General features: G+C 38.4%; 1 protein-coding gene across 2 annotated transcripts in view; it reads right to left on the bottom strand.

Moving 5' to 3' along the window:
- The window catches only part of LOC143148470 (protein couch potato), a 208,243-nt gene that overhangs the window by 33,794 nt on the left and 150,179 nt on the right, over positions 1-24,270 (bottom strand). For both annotated transcript variants that reach the window (XM_076314830.1, XM_076314828.1), the window contains exons 3-5: positions 22,396-22,449; positions 10,782-10,844; positions 8,979-9,120 (exon numbers count right to left, since the gene is read on the bottom strand). In XM_076314830.1, the coding sequence (XP_076170945.1) occupies positions 8,979-9,120; positions 10,782-10,844; positions 22,396-22,449 (259 nt within the window). The remainder of the gene's footprint in view (positions 1-8,978; positions 9,121-10,781; positions 10,845-22,395; positions 22,450-24,270) is intronic.

The raw sequence follows: 24,270 nt of genomic DNA, 5'->3' as shown, positions 1-24,270 counted from the left end.
CAGTACAATTTATTTCTCGCGTGAATCAGCATAATGTAATTGAACGAGACACCCGATAAAAAGAGTCTCCGTAAAGTCCACTGAGGAAATTTAACGCGATTTGGTTACGAGGATTTCTTACCAAGACACCTCTTAGATTGTTGTACACGAAACGACTAATTTGTTAATCGAAAATTACCTCCAAATTATATTCATCAAATATTAGTTTAAAGCAGATTGCGAAGCAAAGCAAACAATGGATTGAATCCAAATTCTCGTATGTACGTTTTTTGTGCAAATAAAATTAGATTAGAACGCAGTGGTGAATGTTAATAATATTACACAGTCAATGAACGAACAATGTGGATTGAAAAATTTTTATTAGAAAATTCGAATCGACAAAACGAACTCTGTGGTTGACCGAAAGAAGCGATCGATAATCAAATAATATTCGATCGATGATTGATAAAAGCTTGGAATAAATATACTTAAAGAGCATTGGATCTGTTGGATCGTATTTTGTAATATTTCAAGTAAAACTAAAGTCGTTGAAAAATTCGTTAAAAATTCGACCATTGTATCTACAACAATCTTGTAGTAGATCCAATCATTTACTGTTCGGTTCAAGTATTAATTCGAAGACATATAAACGATGCAAGAATAATTTCTTATAACGAACTACGAAGTATAAAATAAAATCTGTGCAGTAAAGGGTTAACTACGAAGTGTTCCTGGAGCGCAAAGCTTAAATTTATAGCGCAGTTTGCTAATCGTAAACGACGAGAAATATTTTTAAAGTTCCTTTTCTCGCGTTTTAATTGTTCGTGCAATGGTTTCTGTAAGGAAATATTATCCGACTTAACTTTCGCCCGTTTTAAGCTTCTTGAAATATCTCGCGGTTGCATAAAATTCAGAATTACGGTTTACCACGATTTTCTTGGAAGAAATAAGAGCGAACGCGTATGGTTAAATACTTTTCCATCTCTAAATTCTTTAGACTCGAACGAGACTGAAACTGCAACTGTAGACGAAGAAAATCCTTATCTCTTACCGCACAATCGTGGTATTTATTACAGAATTCTAACAACTGCGTGTTAAATAAATTCTGATGTTTCATTTTGCGATTGAAACCGTCTTTGGAATTTTTCACACCCGGAAAAAGGAAAAGATCGCAACGAGATTGTAATCGAACGATCTTCGTAAAATCATCTATGTTCGTTGGAAATGAAGGAAATAACGCCGATTTCTAACGAAGTGTTCTTTATTATTATATTTTAACGTTTCAACGTGCATTCGTAAAGAACTCTAATTTATTGGAAATGTTTAAAATATTGGTGGATTTATAGGCGTCAAGGAAGTGAAAAGTTTGAAATCATGAATGCCAATAAAATTGTACTTTAAAATTTTTTACGCAGAGTATTGTATAACAGACGATTAATTCTAAAAGAACTATAACATGTTTTTTTTTTTACTCAATAATACACTAATATATGAAAAAGTGTGAAAAAGAAAGAAAGAAAAATATAACTTGTGAAAAATAAAAATATTTAATTTGTCATAATATATAATACTTGCGATGTGAACAATTCACAACCTTTTAGTGACTTGTGTTTTAATGTCTTGTTTACCGAAAGGTGAACATTTAATAATAAAGAAAACTTTATTCGAAACCGGTTGTATCATTCTCAGCACTAACGAACACACGTGCATTCATCATTTATGTATCATTAATCTTTTTACAGACGAATTATTTTATTTCGAATAAACAAACATTTGAGTTGATATTGATCTATGACGACCATCAATCTCACGAAAATGTTGTTGTATTACGACATTAGGAAATTTAATTATAAATATTCATTAGCAACTTTTTACTGTTAGGTACCTCCACGTTAAGAACAACCATGCGATACGTTAGGTTGTTGCAAATGAACTGATCTAATTCTTAAAGAAACTTTCAATAACTATACGTAGCTCAGTAATTACACATTCTCCCAAGGCTGTATTGATATTACAAACAGTTGCAACTGCAGTGAAACTTGTCGTTTAAATTAAAACAAAAAAACCTAGATATATACTAGGATTAGAATCGAACCATTGTTTGCTTTGCTTCACATTTCTTATTTTGTATTAAAACAAAGAATCGTGTTGTACTTATTTAGCCTCAAATTTTCAATTGTTATACGATAAATATAATCTGGCAGCAGATCTTAAGTATCAAATTCTAAGAAACTTTACGCGCTCGTGGAATAGTTATTTCATATATGCAACAATCTAACATTTGTCGACGCATTTAAATTCGTTACCTTCACTGCTCTGCAATTAAATATTTGCAACGTCTTCGAACCTCGTTACAGTTAAGAAATTCTTCGTTTTATCGTTTCTCCAGTCTTTACAGCTAAGAAATTCTTCGTTTTTTCGGTCTTTACGACTGAGAAATGTTTCATTCTACCATTTTTTTTTCAGACTTTTCTCCTTTACAACTAAAAAATTCTTCCTCTCATCGTTTCCATTCAGACGTTTCCCCTTTACAATTAAGAAATTCTTTTACCGCTATTCTCCCTATATCGTACAAATTCTACGAGAACCGTTCGAATCTCGAGGAACCATCGAACGTATGTAGTTCCCTCTCTCTTTCGAGAAACGTTTCTCGAAAAGGAATAAATTTCTTCGAACCTGCGAAGTCGATCGAGAAACAATTCGAATACGTTTCTCGATCGGATCCCGGGGGAAGTGCGTTCGAACGAAACGGATTGGCAATTATTTTCGATAATTGTTCGTGCGAGCGTGACGAGCTTCGACCCCACGAGAGATCGCGCGTTTAATTGATCTCGCACTTCCGCGAGCTCCCGTATCGAGATTCCTCGGATCGAAACGCTCCCCGCTCGACGCGCACAGGTGCAACAATACTTTGCGTACGTTTCAGCGTTCCGCTGCACAAGTAACCGTGTATGAGTCATATTTTATTTTCACGACTGGCTGGTTACGCGGCGCGAGCAAAACGAGAACGTTTCGCGGTTACGGAACCTGAGCGAGCAATTACCGGCGAAAAATCGCGCGCCTCCTTTCGGAAGTGCTCGTGCAGATTCGTTAAACGAGAAACGAACAACGCAGCGAGTTGCACGGTATCGCGTTGATTCACGATCGTTTCCCGCGTCTGATCGTCGCCCCGAAGAAATATCGTCGCCGATTCGTCACCCGAGCATCATTTCGACGTTGTCGCGGAAATTTGTTCCCCTATTTTTTGTTTCTTCTTTTGTTTTTTTTTTTCTTTTTCACCGGAGTTATTGTCCCGCGAGTTGCCCGCTCGATACACGGATTTGTTCGCGGAAGAGTAACGAGACTAGATACGGTCCTGAATTCGCGCTTATCGGGACCGTATCGATAATCATTCCGAGGATATTCGAAACAGTCGAAGATGCATACACTACCGGTACAAACGTACATAGACCACTTATCTGTAGCTTTTACGACACAACGGACCATTTCGTGACAATTAATCTCGCGTCGCGTGCGATCGTTTTAGAATTGCAGAGTAGACGTACCAATGTGCCAAATAAGAATTTTTTTTCTTTATTACGAAAGGAAAATATTTGATTCGAGTTTTTATTTCGGATAAGTAACGAAGTAACGAAAACATGTTTGGCAACGAAACAATGTTCTTCGTTTCGGTACTTCCTTTGGTAATAATACATCAATGTATCAGTTCACGAAGTTCGTGCGTGTCTTTGGTCGATTCTTTTTTTTACGAAGATTGTACACTTGCACACGCTTTAAGTTGTACTTTGCATTCCTTGCAAAGTGTTTAATATCAAAAGTATGCTCTTTGAACTGTTCTCCAGTCTCTCGTGAGCACGGTAGTAGCGTATTCAAAAACGGAAAAATTATCTTTGAAGAATTAAAAAATTCCCTGCGTCTCTGGTACCCGGCGGGTCGATACTCGAAATATCGCGAACATTTCTAAAATCGCAACTGAAAAGCACTAACAACAACGACGCAGACATTTGTCGATTGCGAATGTCCGTGGCCCGCGCGAAACAAGAACGATCTTCAAAAAAAAATTGCAAAATTACCCGCGTACCCACCGAATCGACGCTTAAAAGATCACGAATATTATTCACCGCGCGCATTATCCAAGCGGAGCAATCAATTCGGGATTAATCGTTATTTTCGGAAATTGATAAACGCGTTCTGGCTCGGTTGAAAAAGACCGGTGAAAAAGATACTACAATTCCGACAGATGCAGTCGATCGAATAATTAACACCGGTATCGCGTATTCGAAACGAACGCGTCCTTTACACGCTGGCTTCAGAGGCACAACAATCGGGCATCCAGTTGCGGTCGCGTTTACCCCGATTATTGCGTTTGAAAATTTTCTACCGTTCGTGGTAATTTCACATAGGGTGGAGTTGAACGCGTTTCGCCAAGTCGAGCCACCGCTGCACCGTTGCACCGCTGCACCGCTGCACCGCTGCACCGCTGCACCGCTGCATTTGATCGCGGGCGTCGCTCGGACAAATGATATTCTCGATGGTATTTTTATACGGGCCGAGTGAATCGAAACCCGCCCCCGATACTTTCGATACACGTTGCACGAAGTGACGTTTCAATTACACTGTCGATATTCCGCTAAGCGGACGGGCAACGGACGCCCTCTCTATCCCCCGGTGTTTTATTTTCGATCGGATTGTTTCTGCGCGGTGGAAATTCGCGCGGTGGCTCTCGATCTCAGTTTCGTGAAAAATCATTCGACGCACGCGCAACATTCGAAAAACACGTCCGAAACGGGTGCACCATTTCTCGCGGAAATCGTGCTATTTTTAACCGCGTTTCATTCAATAATTCAACGCACTGTCCAGGCCTCGACCGCATCCGCGTTTTACTTTATCTTGTCCCTCTTCTTCTTCTACTTCTTCTTCTTCTCTCTCTCTCTCTCTTCCTTATTTTTTTCCGTTCTTTTCTTCCACTTTTTTCTTTTTTTTTTTCTTTCAACGGTTTTTACGTTTAAAGTTTATAGATCGAACGGACATGTTTTATTCACGTAGCTTCTCACAGTACGGGCGAGTTCGTAAGCGGTCGATTTAACGAGTTCTTAGTACTCAGGGATTCGCTTATTAAACTCCACCGAGGTGTTTCTAGGTTCCGCTACTCGTAGGACCGAAGAATATTAATCGCTTTCTTCCAGCGGTTTGCTTTTCAGCGGAGTAAAATTAACGAAACGCAACCGTTTCGCTAGCGGGGAACTTTAACGTGTTTGTTCTCCAAAGTGAATACAACGGTTGAAATTTAATTCGATGAAAATATTCGACGAATATTCGAAACGTTTCATTTTTATTTCACGTTGAAGGAAACCGATCGAGACGTCTCGTGTATCGGTGTAACCAGCAACTGGTCAACCGAATAGAACTGAGCCACGATTAATTCAACGAAACGTTAATTACGATCACTAAGGCGATTAATAATTAGGCAAATACTCGAAACAAATGTAATTCGATGATCGATCAACCGATGGTACGATCGAGTCGTTAATATTTTAACACCGAATAATCACACCTTCGATCACGATCGAAACGACGAAGAAAATTAATAGAACCTAGTAAAGGCAAAAGTAATTCTCCGTCACTTTTCGAGGCAGCCATAATCAAAGAGTGCAATCGTTTCGTGATTAATGATTTACGACTTAACCGTCCCGGATGATTATATTCGCTTGGATTATTTGGGCTACTCGTTAATCACAATTATTGATTACTCGGTAGTCATATGTAGTGTATCATCAGTAGTTGCTGACTTGATTACGCGGTAATCACGATCGTTAATCATTAATTGGATTACAATTTGCCCAACACCTGGCATTCCGTTCATCGCGTTAACGAAGATGAAGGTGGTAGCAACGAAACAGTTTGTTCCATGGAAATTTCATAAAAATCGCATCCGAGGGAATAATGGCACCGGAACAACCATTGAAGAGTTATTCAACTTCTAGATAAACGATACTTGTAGATAGATACGTCTGAATACTAATCGAAAGCTCTATTTCAAAATGACACGTCGAAGAAACTTGTCTCGAACTTACGATTAGAAGAAACCATCTAAATACACGTCTGATCTTAACACGCCATAATACTTCCTGACGAAAAAATATAGTTCAAATGCACAACGAATAAGGTTCGATTAAACTTTGCCTTTATTGGAGAAAATAGGGAACAAGCTTATTTACCCTTTTCAAGTAAAATTCGATTCTTCTTAAGATTCATTTCAAATGTCCCGTATACCAAATATACAAATTACCAAATTTTCGAATGAAAATATATTTTCTTAACAATCGAAACACCATCAGGGAATCTCGAAACGTGTCGTTTCGTAAGAAAAATTTCGCGAAATTGTTACGATACTTTTCTTCTTTGGAGGCTGAAAGACGAACAGGTGAGTGCGGCTCGTATAACGCTTTACGGAGTTTTTTTCCAATCGTGAGTACACCCTGTGTTGAAAAAGTAACGTCCCGGTACATTTACGCAGTCGTTCGATCGATCGTTACGTCGATTACCGACACATTCGCGAAGGGTTGAAATCGATCGCCGAGGTAATAAAATTCACTGTCCTGACCGCCTTTTCCGTCAACGGATGCCTTCCGTTTATTTCAAGAAGTCACTCCACCGCCCCGACACGAATGCATATTTATTGGCGACGTAAAACAAACATTCAAAGAGGATCCTCTCGAGCCTCGGTCCGTTCCTTTTATTTCTGCCCGTGTTAGATCGATCGCATCGCATTCCACCGGATGCATCTTCTCGCTTTTCTCTTCGCTGTCTACGACCTACCTAACTCCTACACGGAAACTCGACGTCGACGCGAATTTTCACTAAAGAAAAATGCGTCGATATTCTCGCTCGTTTCTCTTTAAACAATTCAAGTGGCGTCGATTAAGACGGTTCGTCTTAATGCACCGATGCAGACGAACGCAACGAGGGGTTTCTTCTCCCCTCTTCGTTTCTTTTTTACATTTTTTTCTTTCTTTCGTTTCTTCGCACGTAAAAATTATTGTCTCGTTTCTTTACGAAACAAAATTATTGTTCCTTTACGAAACGAAACTATCCTTTCGTTTGTTTACACGTAGAAATTATTTAGTATTTTTTCGCAATATTTTCGTCTCCGTTCGAATACGCGTTGAAATAACCATCGTACGAATGATCGATCGAGCGACCCATCGATGTCTATTGTTCCGCGGGGTATCCCAAAAAAGAAAAAAAAAAAAAAAAAAACACGGGGAAAACGCATGCCCACGCGTACCAAAACGATCGGACAGAGGTGGAAGTACGATAATTAATTCGATGAAATTTTAACAATGAAATATCACGTTTATAGCGTTCTGGAAGTTTAAATTGATATTAATGTCCATCGTAAACTTCGTTCGAATGGCAATTTTCAACGTAAAAGTGTACTGTAACGAAAGCACGGCATCGTTCTGCTAACTAAAATAACTTTTACCAACTCGTTTATTGTACACACGAGGGTTATCACCGATAGCAAATATTGACACGAACTTTCGCTCTAGAAATCGGATTTCGAAATGTGGTTAGAGAGTGTTTCATAATACGAGAACGTAACCTCGAGCGTGAATTTATCCTGTAAAAATAATAATGTTCGAAGAACGATTCTTCCATCTGATCGTACCATCATATTTTTTATGTTATAAAAATATTTTCGAACATTCTTCATCCTAAACTGAGAGGTATAATACACTTCGAATAACTGAGAGCAATAATATACTGTAACGTTTATTCGTACACGCAAACGAATGAGAAGAAATCACACACGAGTGAGAAGTATTCACGGATAATGCTTCAGAGTATCGAAGAAATTATTTACAACGTCTCGAGTAGGTATTTTCGATTGTCGAATGATTTTTTTCACGTCAGGAAAATAACCGATAAAACAGAGAAAAAGTTGTACCTTGAAACGAGATTAGAATGCGTAGAAATTTTTTAAAATTATTTTCGCGGGATAATTTCACACTTGGACTCACATTCGTATTATAAAACACTCTGTGTAATATCGCATCTTTGTAAAGATGCATGGCTTACGATGTACACTCGTACCGTTATCTGTTTAATTATTTTATATCTAATATCCTCGGTGTGAAATCACTTTAACAGACACGGAATTTCCTCAGAAACGCTAACCGCTACACTTCATCCTTCACTGTAACTTCCACTACTAAATTTTATTGATCCAATTCTGCTCGAAACATCTGCTTGTCTGGCCATAGATGTTCAACACTTGCCAAGACTTCCAGGACCGTGTAACTTGGTGCAACGTTCGAACCAATTCGAATTTCTCGCCATACAGCGATGCGAATGGTACAACGGAAGAGGAAACGATTCTATGCAGAAAAATAAATCTAAAAAGTGGAAGACTTTGTTTTCGAGAGAATCGATAATACGCGAAGCAAATATTATCGATAAATCTCAATAATACTGATAATCTCTATGTTCTCTCCTAATGCATTTAATTACGCAAACATAGTACTTATGGTTACAAATTATTACCTATTGCGTACAAATATAAATTATCTATAACCGTATTATTCGGACAAATGTTTCGAATAAAAATTCGCTTATTTACCTTTCTCGATTCCTAAGCGACCTACCAATGGTACAATCGAACAATACAGAATTCTCTCATCGAAAAGAGCCAGCCGTGTTAAGGCAATTATTAAACTTCCATCGCTAACAACAATTGGAAGAATTGCTTGCGAATCGACGTCATCGTCGTACTTCCACGTATCGTCTGATGCTTCGGCGATCAAACTGGTGTTGAAGGGGGTGACTCGAGGACCGTGTGGGTGGGCGGGATATGTATACGAAAAAAAATGAAAAAAAAAAAAATCAAGAGACAGAGAGAGAAACAACAGGAAGGAAGATACGTTGTAGTCGGTGCAGTGGGTGAGAATAGTAGTGAGACGTATCCAGCGAGTGAACGAGTGGCGGTGCATACTTACGTCCAGTTAGAGGGTGCATCAGAGTAGGGTGCGAGGTGGCTGCTGCAGCGGCTGGTTGCTTGGGTTTGCTAACCTTTGTGTTACTTTTTGCAAATTCCAAACGTATGGTTTGTGGCATATCAGGATCGAATCTAACCCCCTGCTGCAAATAGATTCCCTAAATTAGTAAACCGGGAGCACACGAATCGGAGGCTGGATTGGTGAGGAGAACAGATAGAACGGTAATCACGCTTGACGTACCGGATTCAAGCGTATCGCGTTTCGATGAATCCTCAGCTTTCGTCGCCGGCCCGTTCCAGGCATCGATTGCATCTCAATTATTCGGATCTATCGTAAGCAATCGGCGACAACGCTTCGATCCACATCATTAAACTGCAAATAACGAAGTCGGTGCTGCACCGTCGAAAGCCTGGCTCGCGTTAGTTGTAAATGCAAACGATTTTACGAATCTACTCCCGAAAGCAACGAAAGCGACCCGATATTTTCGAATCGATTCTCCCTATCGCGGATAAATATTCAAACGACGTTAAATGAACCGCGTAATCGGTTTTACTCGATATCAGTCCTCGAATGTAACGAACTCTATCTTTTCTGTTTTCTTTTTTTTTTTTTGTTGTTTTCAAATCAAAATGCATATTGTGCCCGTCGAAGGGATCGGATCAACACGGCCGGCGACGAAAGTTTTTGGAAAAACGATTACTGGTAACGATTTAAAACTGACTAGGGGATCGGGGGGTACTGGTGACAGAATTACAGGGAAATTAGCACAAGGTCGTGTGTGTACATGTGTGTTTGTGTAATACGTGTCAGTGTCTATAGGCGGGTATCGATAGAAGTGGGTCGTTCGTTAGTCGGTTCCGGGGTGTTTTCAGCGAACGTGTTCATCCGACAAGAGGATGTTTCGGTATACTCTCGTACAGAGCCGGTTACACAGGGTTATAAGACATTGCAAGTTGCGTGAGATCAGTTGCGGTGGTGTGATGAAAAATAATAATGAGAAGAAAAAAAAAATGGAAAAAAAAAGACAGATTATATCGTGTGTGGATGCGAGTACATAGATATACAGTGTGTACGCGCACGTATGTACCGTATACGTACGTCACTGGCGTTACGTACAAATGTATTTGTACGAGATCGAATCTGTACCGCTACGTGTACAAATACATACGTAAGATATGAAACTCGGTGATGGAAGAGCGAGAACGGAAGAGTGTAGGGGGCGGGGGGTGTGACCACGCTTGTCAGGAGGCAAAACAACACCATATATCGATAATGTCACACGGTGCAACCAGCGTTATTACATTACGGTCTTGGTACGTATACAAAAGAGGGGTGTTACTACGGTTTTGTCCCAAGTAAAATAGGAAGAAGCTAAATGTAGAGATAGATACAGAAGGAGAATGTATATATATATAATATATTTATAATATAAATAATGTATATAAAATATATATAATATATGTAATATAATAAAAAATATATAATATACATATATATACATGAACAGAGGACAGAAAGAGAGAAAGAGTGTGTACGTGTGTATATAATTGAATAGAGAAATAGCTACGTAGCATTAACCCGTGCCAGCTGGAGTCTAAGGCAGGGTGTAATTTTATATATAATATATAATATATATATATATGTATAAAAAAAATAGAAAAAATAATTGCGGGCCATGTTTGTACGCATGTGTATGTATATATAGAATTTGTCTAATTGTAAGGGAACCCTCGGGAGCTCTCGCATCGAACCGAGGGGGCCCGATATTTTCTCTCTCGATATCTCTAAGAAACGGGCTATTACCTGCAGGTCCTGCTTCGCCGCCTCCGCACCGGCCCTCGTGTGGAAAGTCACGAATCCCACCGGCTGAAATCAAACAGAACAAACACGTGAGGTTTACTTAGTTATTCAATTCTTCGTGTCGCTCGATTTTAGGTACAAGAAAAATGGATTCGTCGTTTGGCGCGCGTTCAATGGAATCTGATAAGACGGAGCCTCGGTTTATACCCTGAGCAGACCTTTCCTTTTTGTAATTTTTAATTTTAATAAGCGGGACGTTCCACTGTAGAACTAATTTTTAATTCAAGTTTTCGACCTATATACCCAGTAGATTTTAAGAAATTAATTTTCAATTCAAATTTTAGATCTGTACACCCAGTAGACTTTGAGCAATTAATTTTCAATTCAAGTTTCGGATCTGTATACCCGGTAGATTTTAAGAAATTAATTCTTAATTCAAGTTTTAAACTTGCACACCTACCGGATTTCAAGAAATTAATTTTTCATTTTCGCAATTACGCGTTTCGAATAATGTACGTACCGAATTAAATGTCTTTTGTGGGCCAAGGACAGAAACGCACGGTGAAAGAAAATTTCTTCTCAAAGAACGGATGTTAATATCTTCTTGGAGATTTAACGGGCGAACAATTCAATAGAATACTCGGTTAATCTACAGAAGAGGCGGTAGACGCGAATACCTTTGTTCCATCAAAACTGCATTCACGATTTCTCTACGCTTATCGCTCAATATCCGTGAAAACGAAACATGTGGGATGTTATGGTAGGAAGCGCAGACTGTATATTCCACGGGACGAATCAGCTTTCGATGGTTAAACGTAACTGAATAGGCTCTCTGGCTCGACGTTGCTCGCAGGTTCACCCGTGGTTTCCTGAGACGTGATTCGAGAAGCCTGTAATTCACGAGGAAACGAATCGTCCGTTCAACGTCCCTTTCATGGAGTAAGTTTCCAAGGGACATCGACGAAGAAATTTCTACGCGTTTGCCACGAGAATCGATACAGGGTTTCGGATCGAGAAATGTTTGCTGAGAAGCGCCAGTAACGTACAGTGGATCAAAAAAGTATCCGTACGGTATATTATAAGGAAATTCCAATAACGTACAAGTCTGATTTTAATGTAAGTTTGTGCGCATGTAAAGCATACTGTGTTGCACGTGACATAATTTTTTTTATCCGTGAAAAATTTAATCGGATAAAATCAAGATAGTTTCACAGTTTAACGATGGAGCATTAAAAACTGAATATTCTTTGTAGGAGAATTTTTGTTGCATCTCTCACGATTACGAAGTTATAGAGAAAATGAAAGTCGTTGCAAGTTTTCATGAAGCTCGTGTAAAATCGATTGAAATCAGACTTTACAGTACCACTTTCTTTTCGATTTTTCAAATACAACTTTTTGTATTTTTCAAATACAAAAAGGTCCCAAGACAGGTTGCATTAAAAAAATAAAAAAATATTAAAACCTTCGAGACTTGATTTCACCTTCTTAAAGAAATTTCCTGTAGACAAAAAGATTTCTGTATATGTGTAGAAAAGATTTCTATTATGTTCTACGTGTATTTTCATAAAAATCAATCTTACAGGTAAGAAGAATTTCCTTATAATACAGTGTAAGAATATTTTTTGAAACTGCTGTAGAATACACAAGGATTTCTGATGAAAAGTGTCGCGAATTTTTTTCAGTTATTCGAAGAACGGATGTTTTGCAGCTTGAAAAATAAAAAACGCAGTTCCAACTAGATAATCAGTTTAACAGTGTGGTAGCCAGGGATATCTGTTAACCATGTCGTGCGCTCATTTTATTCCTACGATAATGTTGGCTCTGCCAACGATCACGAAGCAAGATACGCCATTTTCTATAAAATCTTATCGTCGTTGCAGAATCAAAATCCGATAACATCGAATTCGCAGAAATGCCACCGGCATGCGACCAAATTGTGTTTGTGTACGTTCTGTAAAATTATGTTACAAAGATCTAATTGTATTGGCAAATAAATTTTATCGCGACACGAAACGGTTAATGGCGCGCAAAGGAATTTTCCGGCGGGTTATTAAAATAAATGTTGCCTACCGGTTCTGTAATTTCGAATAAATGGAGTCACTGCGATTGATATCGATTTTCCATGGTTTATTGAAATTTATCGAATCGTTCCCTTCGATGTAAATTTTATCTCTCGCGTGGATAACGAAACGTATGATATAATAACGATAGTTGCAATAATAATACGTCTTTGTTAGACGTCGGTCACAAAAGAATACAACAGAACGGTAACAAAATAGAGAATAAAGCAACGATAATGTTATCTGTAACATAAAGGGCGATAGTTAACGATATACTATTATTAAGTTTAACCCTAATTAAATCGGTGCCTTTTAATTATCTATTCAATTATACCCGAATACGACTGCAGATACTCGTAAACAAATAATTATCGTTGTGTGTAACATTTGCTCGAAAAAATCGAGCAAAACGTGACTCGAGATCAAATTCGTTCGAGCAATTGCTTCTAGAGGATTTCACAATTATTAAAGTTGTTTCGACTGTTTTCAATTTTATGAAACTTGCCGCGTAAACTTGAAATCGCGAAGTCAAATCTTATTGGTAACCAAGATCCTATTTCCTCGATTATTTCCCTTCCTGTAGCATTCTGTGCAGTATCGTCGCAAACCATTTCATTTTTCTCGCTGCAAATATCGTTTCTGATTTTCATTTCGTGACACGTTGCATTCCAGAAATTCTTATCGGAACACAGAATTCCCAAGCGTAATATACTGTTTCGCCGTGCCCATTTTTATCAATACGTCCATTGTGGTGGTCGTATATGTAGGTTAATAGTTTTTCGTGCGCTGTCTGGAGAACAATCAATTTTCATGTTTGTTTCTTCAATGTTTTCCTAGGCTAGTAAATCCAAGTACGTAACTCCGTTGACATTTCTCCTCGTACGGATTTACGTGCACACGGTCTCTTCGATTTTACCGCAATCGTAAAAATATATTGTCAAAATTATCGAATCTGTTTCACTCGAGCGACGAAAAAAGTTCGAAACTCTTCTTTCGATGAGAATTACAAGATCTGTTCTTAATTGTAAACAATTCGTCTTATTGCACACAGAGAACGAGCAATTGAAATATCTCTATTGTTCGCGAGTATGTGAAAAGTTGTTCGAAATAAAATTTAACTGTTCGAAGAGACAAATATAGGAATGGAGAAAATTCTTTCTTCAAGATCGTTTATCGAGATTTCGACATCGTTGATGTTGTTTTCAAAATAGAAACGTGGATTGCGTTATCTATAATATATCCTTGTAGAGGATGAAAATACAAAGTCGTCAATCTGTAGCGTACCGTATCGATCATCTAATTTAAAGATATCCATTAATATTTCCCAAAATTACCGGAAGCGTTAATCGCGGAACTGTGTCATTCACGATCATAGGATTTCGTCCCCTTTATGGATCGCTCGCACGACACAAATATGCTCCGCTTCTCCGTCAAATTCGACTGGAATATTCGAAAGATGTTTCACCGAGTATTAGGATATTTATGTGACTTCAACGTGACAGGTGCTCTGCGCATTATTTTAGAGTTACCAGAGCTATATTGGTTATCAATCTCACGCAATTGAGATTGATTTTCAATTCCTACACAACGAATTCTATGATTATTCCTGGCCACTGAATATTAATTAGTTCGTTCGCAGATAAGGGCGCATAAAAAAAGCTTTTATATCGCATCGATCCAAATCATCGTATACCTAATGTGGCAATAATACATCGACACGACTAACAGCTTACGAGATTATGAATAATAAACGACAAATACTCACGAGGAATATATTTTTATTTCATTAAAAATGTATTCTATTGAATCTTTTATCTAAATAATAATTTTAATCCTTCGATTCGTTGTTTGAACGAATAGCGACAAATACTGGTAAATATTGTTAAACAGGACACTACTTTGGTACATTTAATTCTCCGAAGATATACGAGTATATTACTCGAGTCCGGTGAAAAAAGAATCCAATACATCGAAGTTCGATAAGAATCGAAATACCATAAATTAATAATAAAATGTGGAGAATCCAAGAATTACACCACGCGGTAAATAATTTTTACAAATTCTAATTAAGCAAGTACGCCGTGCTTTCTTTTTTTCCGTTCTCAATACTTTAAATCGTATTTCTGACTTTGCTGAGAACTACGAACACGAAAATGAATAATGCATATTGTCGGGCGAGTAAAATTCGAGGGTAACTTAAAAGTTAGTTACTTGGTTGGTTAGCTATCGAGCACGGGTTCTTTTCGAGTTAGAAGTTGCATTTTTCAAATACAAAAGGTTCGCGTAGCAACGTTTCCTATCGCGATTCTTTCTGTACTTTCTCGAGGGTAGTTTATCAACACTGGAACTACCAACGTTGAACGTATTGCTATTTGTATCTTAAACCTTCACATACCTACGAAGTTAGATCAAGAAATGGCAAATTAATTTACAGCTACGATTAATTGTCTATTTCGATAATTGTCCAAGAATATTGTAGACAAAGACACCGTTAACGATTAAGTAATTTCCAAAAGAAATCTCAAAAACGGGTAAAATCGACCCCATCGGTTGTTCTGGTATTAAAATAGGATAAATATTTATCCACAAAAAAAAAAAGAAAATGCTCAGCTCCGTTGTCAATGATACGAACGAGGGGAGAAGCATTCGTCGGGAAGAGGTTTGCATAACGCGAGCCCGACCGCGGAAAAGTGCACATACGCGATTATGCATGTTGCACTTGACGCAAAGGTATTGCTCGGCGTGCAATTCCGCATAATCGAAGGGTTGGAAAATTACAATGTCGCGGACTAGTGCAGCATTTTCGTGGGACGAGGCTCGCAGAAAACCCGAGACGGATCGAATCGAGGGTAGGAAGTGGTAGTTGCTTTGTACGATACACGTTTTCCGTGTCTTCGAGAAATGGCGGCACTCGTCGCAACGAGATGTAAAAGTTTCGAAAAGTACATGCAAATGGGACGAATTATTTTTACCCTGTACTCACCCTGGTACCGGTTGGCGGTGGGGTAACGGTGGAAACGAATAAATTGCATTCTTCCCAGTGTTGCAACGCAAATTGATGTAATTCGCGAACGAGGTTCATTTTTCCTTTATTTAAAGTTTACTTTGCTCGTTTCGGACGTTTCGAGCGGAAGCAAAGAGAATACGAAAGGGACGCCGGGATTCCCTGGGAAACAAGAAGTTAGAAGCTAGAAGAAATTGTATTTGTTGCACGGCTACGGGCGCAAAGGGCTGTAATTGTTAAACGAGGTTCCTTGTTTCGAACTGAAGTGACGGCTTAGCATGAGAACGAGGACTTTCTTAAAGGTACGCAGAAGTGTTCCTTTCAAATATCAATTAAACGGAATAAAGAATTTTATTTCTAAATGCACTCTCTACGCGTTTCGAAACAATCCCTTCTTAGGGTAGATACGGTGTAAAAAAAGGACGGTGACGTTACAGCGCGAAGCTTTAAACGTAAATGGAACGCAACTTGTATCGCGAATAGGGTTTGTACTCGAGTACGGTCTATGCGAAAGAATATGTTCGAATTTGAAAATTTTACCGAGAATGGATTCAACGTTGGAAGTAATAACGAGAAATAATGATTCTAATGTTCGATGGAAAGCATCGAGTAGTCGTAGTTCAATGGAAGTATCAAGGAAGCTTTGGATAAGTAATCGCGTTTAGATGTGATCAATTTTCTGTAGCATATCGGACCGTACAATGTTATTTAACTTTATCGTTAATTTATACGTGACGTGGTTGCTAATAATCTTTATTTATTATACAATCGATCGAACTTCAATGGAACAATATAAAAAATGAAATAACGATACGAGTACAGAATCGCCAACGAAACTTGAAACTGCATTATAACTGCATTATGCGATTGCACTGTGCAGTCCTACGTTTTCGTCTTCTTAATTTTTAACTGTAAAAGTACAGTGTTACGAAATAGATGGGTATAACGAGTGTTTGCGTTTGTTTCAACCGAAGATTGAAAATTTCCACTTGGTGGACAATGTTGTAAATTCATGGAACGTGCTTGTAACGATGTGCTCGTAACGCGGAATGAAAAATATTCAAAGCAGGATTTTCGCAGATTCCTCGAGAGACAGGTGAAACTTGCACAGAGAAAAATGCGCGAACTTGGTATAAGAGTGAAATTCATGAATGTCGCGTCAGTCAGCATCAGTGAAGCTAAACGACAAGATTCATACGGATCCGTGAAAGGAAAGAGTGGAAAGTGTTGTTTGCCACTTGAGCGACTCCACGAATTTCACTCGAAGGAGGAAGTAAAAAAAAAAAAGAAAAAAACGTAGAATCTAGAAATTTCATCCGGTAACCGTGATAAAGTACTAAACATTGTCGTACTGTTCCACGCTTCATTGAGTTAAAATCGATCGGCGTCGGACAATGGAAACGAACGCGAATTTATTTACTCTACGATCCGAGACGCGATTTCACGCCATTGGATAATGGGAACGGATCTCGAGTGAAAACATTTATTTATTCACCTATGAAATAGTCTTTTGGAACACTTTCCGAGAGCATCGATTAAATTTCAATAATGTGGTAATGCGAGAGAACGAAAGGAATTGCGTGTTGTCCGGAAAGAATCCGAAGTGTTTGGAATTGACGAGCGAGCCAAGTGTGAAAGAGGAGCGATTGAGATAGAGCTGTGCTAGGAAATTTTCGGCGTACGTGACCAGACGTATAGAGTGAAAGAGATTGAGAATTAGATTGAAAGAGAATGAACGCGTGTGAGGATGTAAGGTGCGAAAGAAAAACGTCGAAGCGTATCGCGTCACGAAAGAATAGCGTAGTTAGCGTAGTCAATGTGGTCAATGTAGTCAGCGCAGTTAACGTAGTCAGCGTAGTTATTAATTGTGTTCCGTTAATAATATTTTCTTCCTACTATTACATCATTCAATACACGTGTATCCTAGAACTTTATTCACCCTTATTGTATAACCATCAGCACCACTAATTGAATAAAATTCCTACAATAATTGAGTATCGATCATTTTTCTTATTGGCGTACGGGGAAGTTTTTCTTCGATTACGTTGTATCTTTATTGTAACTATTTGTGAAAGACACCTTGTGAAATAATGTTTGCACGTAAAGGTAATCTGTACTGAAATTCGAAATCTCGATTCGATTATTAAATTAGAAACGCAGCGAGTAAATATGATCGGTGAAAAAGATTCTCGAAGAGGATGGAAACGTTGACGAACGAGTTAATATTTTTTAAAAGTGATGCGAGAGACTATTTAATTTAATAGTTTCTTTTATAGATACACGAGTGGAAAATTACGTATTAATTAAACGAAAATGGTTTTAGTAAAAGTAAAGAGAAGTTTATATTTTTCCTTTTCCCCAAATGAAAATATTGTTCAAGTTTAGACCTGAGCCAATAAAATATAAATATAACGTTAGTCTTGACCTCTACTTGTGTAGTATTTTCAATTTATTAACCTTTTGAATACTGTACGCTGTAAACTCTCAGTCGACCAGTGTACACCCTATAGTAGAATCAAAGATGGCTTATATGCGTTTAATGACTATACCTAACAATTATACTTATGGATTTTCAAGATGAACAACGATAGCAGAATAATGTTAAATGGCAAGAGGAAGTTCGATATCTACGAAAAACCCAAATTATTCCACTCTATTATCTTCCACGATTCCTAAACGAACATTTCAAAGATGACCGCGAACAATCAATGAAAAACCTCCGATAATAAACGACCCGATACGCGTGCAAACAATTCTCTCGTGTTCACCGCTATCCCCGTCAATTTTAACACAATCTTCGAATTTCTTGAAAAAGAAACTGTAGCAGAAAGCAACGAGCGAATATTTCCGCGAAATTCAAACTGAGCGGGAAATGCAATTTGCTCGGTTGCGACGAAGTGGTAATTAGAACAAACAAATGGTGGTTGAAACTGTCTCGTATCGATTCGTACCGAACAGTGCCAGTGACCGAGGGTCGGTAAAGGCTTGATCGCACGAAACGCGATGCTCCCGTGCTCGATTTCGTCGATCTCGTTCGTTATCCCACGGAGCCATAGGCGTTATTAGAATTTCCAATCGCGCGTGCGTTTGCAATTTTTTTTTCTTTTTTTCTTTTCTTTCTTTTTTTCTTCTATTTATTTCCAGGTGACGAGCACCGAGAACACAGGGTCCATCCATCGGGAGCATCCGTCGAGAGCCATCGGGGATCGTGTTCGTTCGGCGCGTGTGACGTCATTTGGCATCCTTCGAGCGAGCGCATTCCTTTGCCACCAGATCGATATCGTCATCCCTGTGGCGTTATTTTAGAAAGCGTCGGGACGCGGGTAAAGGGCAGAAGCGGCCGAGCCGCGCACAGGGGAGGACAGCCACGTTAATGCTTTAACGGAGTGGAGATTTTATAGCGTCAACGGTATAACATTGTCGCGTGCACCGGTTCCACTGGCGGCGCATAAATTAATGTTATCTCGCCGGATTATATGCCCGGGGCCCCCGAGTCGGCGCGATGGCTTCCGCGGAGCTATAAAATTGACGTATTTTTTTGCCCGCGGAATCGATTAGGTGTTTTTCCGCGTTACGTGAGTCACGTAACGGCCGGTGGCTCCGGGAACTTCGTTTTTCTTCGGTTCGTGACAGCCATCGTGACGGTACCGCGGACTTTTATTTTCGGAATTCTAACCCTTTCTTACTCACTCTAGCCCTCTACGGTTATATACAATATATATATATATATATATATTTAAAATTATCGATCGAAGTAATTGTTGCTCGGTATGGTGCGAAATAATAGTCGTTCGTAGTGAGAAAGATGTTTATTGATATCGCTTCGCTTCACGTCGAGGGAAATTAGTCTACGAATGGTAAAAATAGTCGAGTTCAAGTAGGAATTATTTTAATTTAAACGTCGAAACGACCTAGGTTGGAATCTTACAAGATTGACAGTGGTAGTTGATGTTACGGTGATGGTTGTTGGTCAAGTTAATTCGGTCGAGTTTTTTACTCTTTGTACAGTATTTTCATTGCTAAGTAATTTTTCTCCGAGGAAAAACGCTTGAAGCTTCAGTTTTTTCCCCATGAACGTCAATGGATCGGTGGATGGCCAGGTGTGGCAGTTTTTACCTGCTGCTCACTTCGGTTACTCTTGTTGTATTTTTTTTTTACCGTTCCTGGAACTTAACTGAATAGCACTGTTCAAGCTATTAATGTAAATTGTCATTTTCTTCTTGAACGTTTTGCTGTTTCTATGGATTTTGTGTTGCCACACGGTAATAATAAATATATCGTGATCTGTATTGGCAAATTTGCGATCACGGATTAGCTACGTTTCGATTTTTTATGTATATTACTGGTCAAGTTTCCGGACTCTTGGCTAGAAACGCTATCAATATTTGAATTGTTGTAATTTTTTGAAAAGTAATCGTACGTTAATCTTCACGGAGTTGTTTCAAAAATCGAACTCTCTAATTTCATGTCCCCGAGTTTAAATTTTTTGGAAAATTCTCTTACAACAGGAAATGATTGAAAAAGCGAAGATGGTTTCTTTTAACAAAATTGAAAAATTTCAAACCGTTCTCAATTGTTTGGCAAATCTTTCACGCAACTAAGATTACCGTGAATACGAAGATCGAAGATTTTTATTTACAACGAACCCTTAAATGTTGATGCACAATTGTCTTTTCATCGTGTTATTCTATTTTGAATGAAAAACGTGTCGTCTGCATCGAAGAAAGGTTGGTGTCGATAGGGTAAGTATCCAGACATTCGCAAAATGTGTAATAACAACGCATAAATTTTAATCGACCGTTTAAAATAGTAATTTTTTATTTAAAATATCACTTAAATCGTAAGAAAGTTGTAAGATTGATTTCAATTGTTACACATTGCAAGTGTAGTAAGATTTGTATTCACAACAATGTATCTTGAGTATTGGTTGTACTATGCTCAACTTATGTCTGGGATTCTTTTTGTTTGTGAATACTTACTGTAACCTTTTAAGTGCTACCCTCGAGTATACTCGACCGCACTGGTGACAATATTATTCTGAAGATACTCGTGTTACGGAATACACCAAGAGTACGAACGTTTTGTTATTAAATTCTGTAAGACTGTCTCCGTTCAATTTTTATATACATTTATAAATACTTTCTATGTAAGCGTTTATCACACAAGCTTCTTTTACCAGTGATCGATTCAGCAGTGAGGATAAGTTTTTTTCTATACACTGTGTTTTTCTCACAATCTGTTTGACATTTTTGTATCGATAAATACACAGTTTAAACATTGCTCACATCTGACTAATTCTATCACCGTTAATGTACAACACCATTATGGTATTATTGAATTATATGATATAACAGGTAAAATATTGGCGAACGATGTTCTGGTACTCGTGCATTCGATGCAGCGCTATTGACAATGACAATGTTTGTTGACAGTTTTGGTAATCTAGTCGTGGATATCGTGAAGCGATATTAATTACTATTTTGCGACGAACGGTTACGCTTGTTGGTTCCCAGGATACACAAATGAATTGCGTCTAAGGAAACAAGAGCTCAAGCGAGCCGGATAATAAATTTCAGACAAGTTATGCTTTCAAAGAATTGGGTTAAATTATCATTTCATTCGATCTTCTCCTCTTTTAACAAAAGGCCCTCTCCCTCTCTAACAAAGAAACTCGTATTATTATAAGACTTTTCTCAATCTTATTCCTGCTATCGAAGATTGCGTTAAATTACCAGCGACCTACATTCCGGGAAAGATAAGTTAAAGGACGAAGGACACAAACGAATTAATCGCGAATAAAGTTGATTTAACTGTTGATAAAGTGTTAACTTTCTTTAAAGTACGCGTTAACTCTACTTAAAACGAATAGGTGTTAAAATTCTTTAAAACGAACGAGTGTTAACTCTTTTTCAAACGGATGGGTATTAACTCTCTTTAAAACGATTAAACGTTACCTTTCTTTCGAATGAACAAGCGTTAATAAAATTCACGAAAGAGAAAGAAGATAAATCGCCGACCTTGAGGAATCGTTCTTAAGGTTTGTACGGCGAGTAGGTGAGCAAATGTTTGTGGTGAAAATCAAAGAACCGAACGCGAGCACTTGTTTCGTTTCAACGAATCGACTCGAAGGGGGGGAAGGTAAAAATGATCGAAATCGTGCAAGCTCTCCGCGTTCAGAGGAAAATTCGATCTCGAAAGTTTCCATTTGCAAGTTTTCCCATTTGTTTTCTTACCGGCGAATAATCGCGAGGGAATCTCGATACTTTGTCGATTTGTTCCCATACGATGGAAAAGCTCCGCGAATCGTAAAAGGAAATCGATGTATTCCGGAAGAATCCTCTTTTTCGGTAAACGAATATGGTAAATAGCTATAGTACTGACCGGAGCTACCCTTTTCGCGCTAGAAAAGGAAAACTAGGACAGATCCATCGTCGCGTTAAAAGAGCGCGGATAAATATCGTAAAATGTGGCTGGTAATTTAAAAAGAAAGAAAAAAAAAAAGAAAGAAAGATAGAAAAAGAAAGAAAAAGAATGAACAAGGAAAATGACTCACCGACGCTGTTTTCCCATTTTTACTCGTGACTTTCAGCAGGGACCCCTCGTACCCCTGAAACAGAATGAATCCCAGCGTGTTATGAGACCTGCGATAAAGAAAAATATATATTTCAACGAAATCTCGCCGAAGGATCGTGGTCTGTTGATGGAGTATTTTCGCGACTTAATCGCGACATAATGAATAAAGTAACGTTATCGTGTATCGCGGAATGTTCCGCATCAAGATCGACTGTACATCCAGGCACGTGCAGACTTTTCTTTATTATTCGGTTCGGTGGTTTCGTATCTTGAATAATTTCGTAGGTTTTGCCACGAGAATTAGGCGAGGCATTCGTTTACCGAAATTGAACTCTCTCGAAGATAATGGAACTCAAATCTCGATAATCGCGGGGAAACGGGATTTAAAAATTCCTGCAAGTATCGAGATTCATGCAACGATCGAGTTAATCAATTCGATAAGAAGGAACCCTTACACACTATACCTCCATTAATTATGGTTATTACTCTTACTTCCACCTCCAGCTTTACCCGTTGCTAAGTGACCATCTCTTCTACTTGTCAACACAATGTAACGAACGAGCTTGCAACGCGAGCTGCGATAATTGAAATACGCGGTCACCTGAGTCATTTCGATGGAAAAATCGGAGGATCCACGTTCAGTGGTTCGGATGGAGGAATTCTTTTCATACTCCTTCGGAGGATAATCATCGATTGGAACAATTGTGTCTCGAGTTCTCGCTCGAGTTTTGTTCACTGATCATTCTCTTTTAAGCAGTCTCGAGTGATTAGTGCGTACTATAATTGTTCGTTGGACAATTTCACCAATATATGTGCACACATAAGGCACGTGTGTGAATATATAGAGCGATTAAGAAATAAATGTCTACAATCCAGTGTGTCCTATATACCTTAGTTTTCGAGTTACAAACGATCGAAGAATGTGTTCAATGTTTCACCAATAGAATCCATTTTGTATTCTTTCTCGCAGATTGTGTATAGTTGGGAACTGGAAAGATGACATTTGGTTTAAGAAGATTTGGTGTTAGAGAAGAACTTGGATAACATCGAGCATCATTTTTGTTTATTGTTAGTCGTAGGTGTTTAAAGGACGATTAAAACGTTTCAACCGATACGATTCTCAATTTCTACCAAAGGTCAACTTCTCAGCTCTGCACAGTAGATTCTCGGTGTCCTTTATCGTGTATTATAAATTTCAAACCGGTAATAAAAATGTCGAAATAAAAGTGTTTTTCAATCGTTTAAAATTCGAAAACCGGGGCACACAGAACCACTTTAATACATTTTTTTTTTTATTTATCGTAGCGTGCGGATTCACTGCCCGACACATGCTTCTGAATCACCTTGTATATCGCACATCAGAAAATTATCGACTTTAAAGTGTCACGTATACATACATTAGCGTCCGGTTTGAAAGGGTTCATGAATACGAAACCGATCTCAGGACTTCGAACACGACAGGTGCGCGAACATTTGAATTTCAAATTCGAAGGATATTAATTAAGTGTAAACTTCTCGTCTAATTAGGAGAAACGAAATCCGTGCAACGTTTTTAATAACGCTGGATCGATCATTCTTGCAGTTCGGTCGATGGATATATTTCATCGGTTCGATAAAACGGGGGAACAGTTCTTACAATCGGTAGGAGAAGTAGGAGGTTTTTCGTGTCATCTTTTATGGAAAAATTGCTCCACCTACACCGAATGTACGGGAACATAAACTTTAATGTCAATTATTCCATTCAAGCTCTGACAAACTCTCTTGGTATTTCAATCAACGTCAGTCACGGTAAAATATACGAGTTACAGCATTCGTGTAAGTTAGATTATTCGCGGTTATGTCTGTACATTTCTGT

The sequence above is a fragment of the Ptiloglossa arizonensis genome, chromosome 6 (assembly GCF_051014685.1).
Source record: "Ptiloglossa arizonensis isolate GNS036 chromosome 6, iyPtiAriz1_principal, whole genome shotgun sequence".
Taxonomy (NCBI): domain Eukaryota; kingdom Metazoa; phylum Arthropoda; class Insecta; order Hymenoptera; family Colletidae; genus Ptiloglossa; species Ptiloglossa arizonensis.
The sequence above is the reverse complement of the archived record's forward strand: the minus strand, read 5'-3'. Positions and strand labels throughout refer to the sequence as shown.